This window comes from Aythya fuligula, chromosome 1 (genome assembly GCF_009819795.1).
Source record: "Aythya fuligula isolate bAytFul2 chromosome 1, bAytFul2.pri, whole genome shotgun sequence".
In the NCBI taxonomy this organism is placed as follows: domain Eukaryota; kingdom Metazoa; phylum Chordata; class Aves; order Anseriformes; family Anatidae; genus Aythya; species Aythya fuligula.
This window is the reverse complement of record NC_045559.1, coordinates 80,950,277-80,960,016: the sequence shown is the minus strand read 5'-3', so window position 1 is coordinate 80,960,016 and position 9,740 is coordinate 80,950,277. Positions and strand designations below refer to the sequence as shown.

Below are 9,740 nucleotides of genomic sequence, written 5' to 3'. Positions count from 1 at the left end.
AACAGCCCATTTCTGGCCTGCCTTCCTGTTTATGGTCATCTGGTCACTTTTTTTTTTTTTTTTTTTTTTTTTTTTTGAGTTTGAGTCAGTATTTTTGTGTTTCACGGAACAGATGTTCTGTAGCAGGAGCAGAACTCTCCACAATCCTCGTTCACTTTCCAGTTCAAAACCAAAATACTGAGACCAAATCTTTTATGTCTGATCTTTTATGTCTGGGCTTTGCTAACAGTCTCTTGATTTCCCATACCAGGTGTGTTGGAAAGGAACCCTATTGTTACACATTTGAAATGCCTTACCTTATCTTATAGGGTGGATACATTTTGTGGTATCAGCATTTCAGCTAACCACTTCCAGCTTTTCATCAGTCAAGTTCCTTCTTTAACACACACACACAGATGCAAAAAAAAAAAATAATAATAATAATTACGCTTTTTTGAGTACAATGTTCTGTGTTTGGTGAATTAAACTGTCTCAAGCTGGGACAGAAGCTTACCTGGATTGATAAGAATCCAGAATGATAAGAAATGGGATTAGCTAGATGAATGTGCTGATCTGACAAAAGATGAAATGGCTATAAAAACCATAGCTCAAGACACCTAATGATATCATGGAGGTGTTTTTTGTTATTTATGATTTACATGAAGAAAAAGTCAGTGTTATGCCAATAGGCAAGACATGTTTTGCTATTGTGATCTTGTGTTGTCTTATGGAAGCTATATAATAGAGAATGTGTCTGTGCTTATCACTCCCTAGCTTCCTGTTATTCTTTGACTTGAGACAATATTTTATTTTGACAGTGCTGAAAGGTTTTGTTGGTTTGGTTGGTTAGTTGGTTGGTTTGTTTTATTTTGCTATTTTACCAGCCAATTGCCTTCTAAAACTTCAAACATGAGTCATAAGCATTTCCTTCAGGGTGGAAAGTGTAGTTTGCATATACACATACACAGAGGAAAAAAGCAGTTCCTAAAATCTTTTGAGCGTTTCTTTTCTTTTCAGTCACTTCAGAGACAGGACTGGTGGTTCTCTCTCCCTGACACACCAAAATAGCTGTTTCACTGGGGTAGGTACAGAATTCTGCTTTCCTCTTCAGCTTGCAGTGTTTTACTGTTCACTTCTAAAAGCCTCTGTTCTCCCTCCAATCCCTGTTTCCATCTTCATAACCGCATAGTAGCCCTCTTAACACTCCTGAAAACATACTGTGGACAGCATTACTGCCTGCAGCATTCCTTGATTCCCTACCCTCTTCACACCATCTTCTGTATCTATACGGGGGGCAGCCAGATTCATCTCTTGCAGCACTTTTCTCCACTTGTTCCTGGTAAAGTTACTTCTGCATGTAACAACAACATCACAGGAAACTGAACAAACTTGTTAGAATTTTAAGTTAATACCATCATTGCCTTCCAGCAACTTATTTCATAGCTTTCTTCATGGGTCACCCTGACCTAAGCCTGTGAGCAATTGTTAAAAAAAAAAAAGATAAATTACAACGTCTGTTGCAAATATCTTTTTCTTTGTGGTGAAAGTTTGAACACTCGTGCATCACTCCACATTTAGACTACATGTTATGCAAGAAAGAATTTGATTATTCAGATCTTTTAATAGTATTGTAGATTTAGTCCTGCACACAACAATCCCTGACTGGCATCTAAGTACTGGCGTGGAGGTTTAAATAGAACTGGTCTTAGCTGTCTTATTCATGTCTCCCCTGTTGCTTCCACAGACTGTATTCAGCTTGTGCCTCTGCAGTTTCCTTGCCTTCTCATAATGCTTTTAGGGACCATACAGTAACAACACTGTCTTCATTGATTTGGCAAGGGTTTAGTTAACAAGGATTTTATAACCAGTTCTGTTAATGCCTACAGGATAAGTATCAGGCTTTCTCTCTCAGACCTATCTTTTGTTTTCTATATTTCTTCACCTTTCCTTCTTAATTTACTAGCATCTAAGTCCAAGAATGATTGAATAATTAATATTTCCATGCCACTTTTCATAGTTTTAAAAACACACTGAATTGTATTGTGGCTCAGTTTTGTTGTCATGCAATAAGACAGTTTTTCTCATGCCTAACGGGCTTGAGAACATTACTGTCATTCTCAAACCATTAATTTCTTGTCTTTCTGCTCATCAAGACTACCTTTGCAAGGATCTGGCCGAGAGCTCAGAACACAGATACATAGACTAGAAAAGCAAGAAGGAAGTGCTTTACTGAGACTTCCCTAAAAAATATCCTTTAGCAAGCATTGTTGCTGTCCTGTCTGTTCTATTTACGATGTCAGGAAAGTAGAACAGGGGTCTTTCATTAAAACAAACATTACTTTCTCAACCTAAACATATTTCACTGGTTATTCCAGGAAAAGAAACTGTTCATTTTAAAAAGAAAAGGAACTAAAGTGCTTTCTGGAACTTAAAAAGGAACTTAAATGACTTTCTGAAGAAGAAAACTGTGCAAAGCTGGAAGTCAGTCAGGAAAGACACCTGGTGATTGTGTGAGCATGTAAGTAAAGTGAGAGCTCCATTTTAGAATGGAGAGTAAAAAGAAGCGGACTGAAATCAAAAAGGGTGACAGAAGTAGAACATAAGTACATATACAAAATCCCTGTTTGAATAGTGCGACCTACATAGCTTAGCTACCATGAGAATGATGAAGCTGTAGAATGGTCAGATTAGTAGAAGAAAGTCTTTAGCACAAACTAGTACAGGCTGATGCCTTTGTATCCAGCCAGATTGGTACTGTTTCCTCAGGGATACTTCAGTACAGATTAAAAAAAAAATGGGGAGTATGAATTGCCTACTAATTTGCTTTCTGTTTTATAACTACAGAATGCCTCCACTCCTGATTAATAGCAGTTCACATGAACAGGCTGCTGTACATTATGCACCAGAAACCATTGGCTCCCTTGCTGTCTTCATCCTCGTTTTCATCATAGGTATCCCAGGCAATGGGTTGGTTATCTGGGTAGCTGGTCTGAAAATGAAAAGGTCTGTGAACATTGTCTGGTTCCTAAACCTTGCTGTGGCTGACTTTGTGTGCTGCTTATCTTTGCCATTCTACATTGTTCACTTATTCCTCCATGAACAGTGGCCATACGGTTGGTTCCTCTGCAAAATCATTCCATCAATCATAATCTTCACCATGTTTGCTAGTGTTTTTCTACTCATGGCAATCAGCATTGACCGGTGCCTCCTTGTGATGAAACCTGTCTGGTGTCAAAATCATCGAACAGTGAAATTTGTATCACTAGCATGCAGTGGCATATGGATCCTGGCCCTCATTTTCTGCTGCCCTGTCTTTCACTACCGCGAGATCGTCAACAAAGATGGCAAAATTGAGTGTGGGTACAATTTTGGAGACAATGAAATGCTAGATTATATGTATGACAGTGATCTTATAACTAAGTTATTGGAAGAAAACTCACCTTTAGTACCGACTGTCATGTATGCTAGCACCATCTTCGCTCATCAGCCTGCTGACAATTATCCAGGTTTCCAGGCAAAGACTATAACCACCAACAAAGACGCAACCACGGCAGCTCACCTTTTTTATGCCCCTGTAGGTGTGCACTCCCTATTAACTTCCACTGCCTATCCTGACATCAGGCTATTGGGATCTGGTAGTGATCTACCTCATACTAACTTGTCTGTACCACCCGATGCTGACCTGCATTTGAATCTACTTGACTATCCTGATGTTTTGCTTGATTTTGACAGTGACTACAGCGGTAATGACTCACTGGGAAGTTTTGATGCGGGTGATTATCCTGTACCCTTCGCCTTAATGATAGTAACTAGGGCTATCTTCGGCTTCGTGCTCCCCTTTGTCGTGATGACAGTTTGCTACGCCCTTATTGCTTTCAGGATGTATGCGAGACAGTTTCATAAGCCACACGGCAAGATGCTGCGAACCATCACGCTTGTGGTAGCAGCATTCTTCATCTGCTGGGTTCCGTACCACGTAGTTGGGATTCTGTTCCTTGTAGCTACTCCTGAGACAGGACTAAGTTTACTGATCCTCTGGGATCACATCTCTACAGCACTTGCATATGCCAACAGCTGCATAAACCCTCTGCTCTATGTTTTTGTGGGTCGGGACTTCAGGGCAAAGGCACGGCAAACAGTGCAAGGAGTGCTGGAAGGAGCCTTTACTGATGAACCGACACATTCAACCCCTGTCTCCTTTGCCAAAAGCAAGACTTCAGCAGACAAGGATGTTAGCAGTACGGTCTAACACAGGACTTCACCAATGCAGAAAGAAAGAGCTCTGTACATCAATTCTCTGCTTTTTTTTTGCTCCAACACATCTGATCAATCAGCATATCTGCACACAGGGCACTGAGATGGTTCAGATCACATCAGCAAATGCCCTTTATGTCCTGCTATAAAGAGATCGGAAGCTGGAAATACGAAGAGTAATAATCTCTGACAGATGACTGGTGAAAGAGGAGACCCAGAGTATTTTAAAGTTGAAAGCAGACTTGGTGAACGATTTGTGGTGGGATCATGTAGTTTAACTTCTGAATTGCTAGATGCGGAACTCATCAGTTATTTGCATGTGTCTATTATAGATGTTGTGCATCTCCTGTCTCGGATAAAATGCAGATGAAATCAACGCTGGTGTCTTTCCTTGGAATCCACCATCCCACCCTTCCTCTCATTTGACTATACTGGGGCCTGAGAGGCTTTTTTCTGAAGATAAACCTAGAGGGAAGCACTACATTTTCTTACAGCAGTACATCGGAACTTGTCCCAGTGAGCTGCATTTAACAGACTTACATGCCCTGGTAGGTGACCAAGATATCTCTTTATCCCAACAAATACATCACTGTACAGTAGTAACTGGCCCAGTTCACAACGTATAACTATGTTCATTAGCATGCACTCACTCGCTGTCTCCCCAGCATTCACTCCACCGACAGCCCCCAGTTTTCCTTTATGGAGGTGGCCAGAAACAACCCAAATGTCCACACTGCATTTTAGGATAGCACAAGCAGAATTCGAGCAGCTGCCTTCACTGATGAACCAGATTGGATGGCTGCTGGACGATCACGCAGTTGGGAAAACTTTGTAATTGAGAGGTGATAACCTCTAGTCTGACTCCCAGGAAGGTGGAGAACTAGCCTCTTTCAGCTCGGCCATGTCCTGCTCTCTAGCAGAGAGATGTGCTTGTGTCTTTATTGTACAGGAGGATAAAAATTGCTTCCAGACTTTTTAGGGGTGTTCCCCAGGCTTGAATGTTCCCTGTTCCTTATTAAGCTTTGGCTTAAGGAGTAAGGTCAACAAGTGCCATGACAAACAACTAAGCCATGGTACAGTTTTCACTGCCTTTCTGGAAAAGGTGTGATTTGAAAGACTCAGTGATCTCAGTTTTGGGAAGACAGACAGCTACAGGGATTTCTGAGTCTTTCTCTTGCAACCTAAGCTTCTTAGGTTGTCAATGTACATGCAGGTGCAAGCTGTTAACTTAGAATTTGAGTGTAGACATGGCTATTTCCAAGGTAACTGGTAATTTTCCAAGCCCACCTGTCGGGCACCGCCACAAGAAACTCAATACCGGCACCAAAACAGTTAAACCATAAACATTCACTTTTTCTTTTTATTAAGAAAGCATGCACAAAAATAAACTTGTGAGACCACACCCCTCTCTCCCTGACCATCGAGCAAAACCACCGTGGGCCAGCCTGCAGCGCCGAGCCGCGTGTAGCCGACCCGATGCCTTCCCACACTCCAACAACGCACATTTATTTCAGGGACAGAGGAATGAGGCTAATTTGCACACTGACCGGCACATATTTACATATGCAAATGAAGAGCGATTGAATATGCAAATGAGGCAAATATGCAAATGAGGAGCACTTGGATATGCAGAAGGAGCCATCTTTCTTGTTTTTGTTTGTTTTTTTTTTTTCTTCTGGTGGTTTCAGGTATCCACAGGGCCGGCTCTCAGTAACATCCTCTGCAAAGCACTAACTGGCACCAACAAGGGGCTGTCTCTGGTGCCACGTTCCACAGAAAACCAATCACACATGCTTCCAAGTCGTGTCATTCCCATCCCAAGGCAGCAGAGATAACAGCTGACTCCATGCTGAAGTTGGTTCTGGAATTCCTCATTTCTCTTGGAAACACTCAATGATGAACTCCCCCCACACACACACTTAAAAAAAGAAAAAAAAAAAAAAAAAAAAAGAAAAAAAGTCCCATCCCCCCCTCCCCAATACAATGAGACTCTGTCCACTTCCCTGACAAAGATCCAATTGGTTCATCCCTACAGCAAATTTAAAAAGCAATGTCAGTTCCCCACCTTCCTTCAGTCAGAGTAGAGGTTATGACCTCCTCTGCCCCAGGTACGTCAAGCCGCCATGATATTTTGTGTGTCTTGTTCCCTTCATTGGTAAACAGGGAATAAAGCCTGGGGGGAGGCTTTATAAAACATGTAAAGGAAACAAAAGGTTTGACAGAACAGAGCCATACCAGAAAAAAAGGGGAACAAAGGACACAGTTTAGGAGAGGAGACATCTCAACACTCACTCCTGCTCCTGCACCTTTTCTGCCTTCCTGATTTGCTAGTGCCAACAGAGCCCATCAATTGGGATTTGTGCTCTATTCCGCCATCTATCTCCCCAGCTGAACTGCAAGGGTCTGACCCACCCTCCTCATTTTACACTATACTATACTCTGGCTGTTCAGTTTAAAAATCTGCCCCACTTCGTCCTCTCTTCTAATGCATCTCTTACAAAAATCACTTGTAAGGGCCTCCCACTTACTCGACCAGAGGGTTCGAGCCCCTTGACCAGAAGTCGCCTAATTCACCTCTGTTCCGAGCAGCAGCTTCCTCTTCCCACCATTCGCCCGTTCACAAAGTGGAACCACTGACTAAGAATTACACCTATGCAGCAAGACACCCGTCATTATCATTTTCAAGCCACAGGCAAGGACAGTCTCCAAAAAAGTGCAAGGGGGAGAGGGCCAAATAACAACCAAACAAACTGAAAAAAATACTGATAGCGAGAAAATTTTTGGATTTGTATATGCAAGTGAGAGTCTCACCGCATACTTGGAAGAAAGGCTTGAAGGGGTGGTTGTGGGGGGTGAAATTAAAAGCTTTGGGGAACAGACTTTGCTGCATCGCGACGCCCCCGACTGCTCCTTTTACCTGATGGGTATGCAGACTTCACCTCCCTGGAGGCTGCAAAAGGCAGTGTAGAAAACAGGTCAGGATTCCCCCAAAATCGCTCTTGGTCCTCACAGATGGCACTGCATTCTGAAACCTACATCTGCTACATCCTCATTTCTCCAAACTCAGGTCTTCCCTCGCAGCTCAGCTCTGTTCTCCCTACTTCAGAGGTCACCCTCTCTTTGTACTTGGGCTATCTCCTGCTTCTCTTGCTTTTTCTGCGGGTGCGAGAAAGTTCACAGAGCTAAGATCACCCCTCCAGTGTCCCTTTAGCCCCCGACCTTTACAACATTTAAGAAACAACAGAACTACAGGCTCCCAGGGTCCACTAGACTCTCTCACTCCGGTAGCCAATACGACAGATTCACTGGCCACCTTGAAGGGAAAGAGGGATTGTTAAACGCAAAATGATGGAGGCAGAGAAAGATGCACTCGAGGATTCAACCTTGCGAGGTCTTTTCGTGGCACCAAGGAACCATCTTTCTGCCCTCCACAGGGCACCACGCAACATGAAAGAGTCAATCTGATGCGTCCGAGGCCACCAGAGGAGGGGAAGGGCTGTGCTCAATTATTGATAATAACAATAATAATAATAATAATAATAAACAAAAGAAGAAAAAGAAGATAAAACAGGACGCAAGGAAGGATTATCTTCGGCAGCATCTTGCGGTGGCTTCTCTGGCGGAGATAGAGAATATATATCTATATACAGGCAAGGTGGGGAGGCTGGGGAAGGTGGTGCAGCACCATTCACCCCGTGTCCCCCTCGCCTCCCGCGTCCTTCACAAAGGACGGGCTCTTCAGTCTGTAACTCGCTAAGTGATCAAGTCCCAGTCGAAATCATCGGGGATTTCCTCATTGGCACCTGGAGGAGGCCCTGGAGGCCGAGGGACCAGATGGTGAGCTGAGACAAAAAAAAAAAAAAAAAAAAAGAGAGAGAGAGAGAGAAAGGGAAAGAACAGTTAGAATAAAAAATGTTTTACTTTCATAGAAGCATTGTGGACTTCCTTCCAACAGTTTTAACAAGCAAGAACACTACTGGCATGAACTTCTGACCGTCAGACAGTACCTACTCATGTCTGTAGGTGGTGTGCTGTGACATTCTCCACAGCAGCTTCTATAGAGGTTCAGTTTCAGCTTCCTTAACTGTCCTCACAGCTGATTGCTGATAGAATACAAAGGACTTTGGCAACAAAAACTTCTCATGTAATTTTCCTTTGAGCAACTAACTGAAGGTGAGACTGGACTGTAAGATGATTTATGTGAGGTGAAAGAAAATATTGATTTTTTTTTTTTCCTTGAAATTCTAAACCCTGACAGAGCACTAACGGAGGGTCTCTTGCAGTCCAATCTCTCTCTACCCTCAGTGCTTCACCAGAGAAGCACTTTGTTTTGGGAGAAATGCATAGAGGGCTTGGGAACCGGTTCTTGCATTTGTGATGTTATGAAGAGGCTACCAAGCTTGGTGGGGCCTGAAGACTACCACCCATTCCTACTCTTTCATGTAGGATCAAATGAGACTGCAACGAAGAGACTTTGAAATACAAAAAGGGACTTTACGTCCCTCAGAAAGACGTTGAAGTGATCAGAAGTGCAAGTAGCATTCTCCTCTATCTGCCCAGTTGGAGGCTAGGACCCAAGAAGGAGGAGATGAATGGACCAAGTGAACAATTGGCTGCGAGGCTGATGCCAAGCTCAAGGTCCTACAAGCTCAGAGGTACTTTTGAGAGACTGGGCACGCTGACACTGCATGAGGCACACCTGGCCAGGTGGGGCAACAACAGTGTTCTGGGCAGCAAGCTGGCTGGCCTTCTTAGCAGGGCTTTAAACTAGATGTGGTGGGGGAAAGGGAAATACTTCTGAGTGATGGAAGTGAATGTGGGAACACTGTCTCTGTAGGAAACAAGAGGGAAATACTGGAGAACTGCCCCCAAGCAGATAGGAAGGATTCCTCTGAAAATGCAATGAGACCAATAGCCCAGCTGAAGTGCTTCTACATCAATGCACACAGCATGGGAAACAAGAAAGAGCTGGAAACAATGGTGCAATTAGAAAAATATGACCTGATTTCTATCGTGGAATCATGGTGGGACAAATCACATAACTGGAACGCTGGAATAGAGGGCTACGAGCTTTTCAGAAGAGACAGGCAGGGAAGGAAGGGCAGGTGTGTTGCCCTCTATGTTAGGGAATGGGTTGATTGTGAAGAGATACCTCTGAGGAACAGCCATGGACAGGTTGAGAGCTTGTGGGAGAGAGTTAAGGACCAGAACCTTGTGTTGGGACCTACTACATGCCGCCTGATCACGGGAAGCCTGCTGCTGAGGACTTCTTGCTTCAACTACAAGAAGCATCGTGCTTGCACACTCTCATCCTGGTGGGGGACTTCAACCACACAGATGTCTGCTGGAAAAGCTACACAGCAGGCTGTAAGCAGTCCAGGAGACTCCTAGAATGCATTGAGGACAACTTCCTGGTCCAGGTATTAGACAAACCAACCAGAGAAGAAGAGTTACTGGACTTGATGCTTACCAGTGCAGAATAATTCATTAAAGAAATTAAGACTGGG

At 43.4% G+C, this 9,740-nt stretch overlaps 2 protein-coding genes across 3 annotated transcripts in view; one reads left to right on the top strand and one right to left on the bottom strand.

The window, feature by feature from the left end:
* Positions 1-987: 987 nt before the first annotated feature.
* Positions 988-4,586, top strand: C3AR1 (complement C3a receptor 1). Its single transcript, XM_032205421.1, has 2 exons — positions 988-1,060; positions 2,824-4,586. The coding sequence occupies exon 2, from the start codon at positions 2,825-2,827 to the stop codon at positions 4,226-4,228; it is 1,404 nt and encodes a 467-aa protein (XP_032061312.1). The 5' UTR covers positions 988-1,060; position 2,824; the 3' UTR covers positions 4,229-4,586.
* Positions 4,587-6,205: 1,619 nt separating this feature from the next.
* The window catches only part of FOXJ2 (forkhead box J2), a 31,528-nt gene continuing 27,993 nt past the window's right edge, over positions 6,206-9,740 (bottom strand). For both annotated transcript variants that reach the window (XM_032199380.1, XM_032199390.1), the window contains exon 11: positions 6,206-8,075. In XM_032199380.1, the coding sequence (XP_032055271.1) occupies positions 7,987-8,075 (89 nt within the window). In that variant the 3' untranslated portion in view covers positions 6,206-7,986. The remainder of the gene's footprint in view (positions 8,076-9,740) is intronic.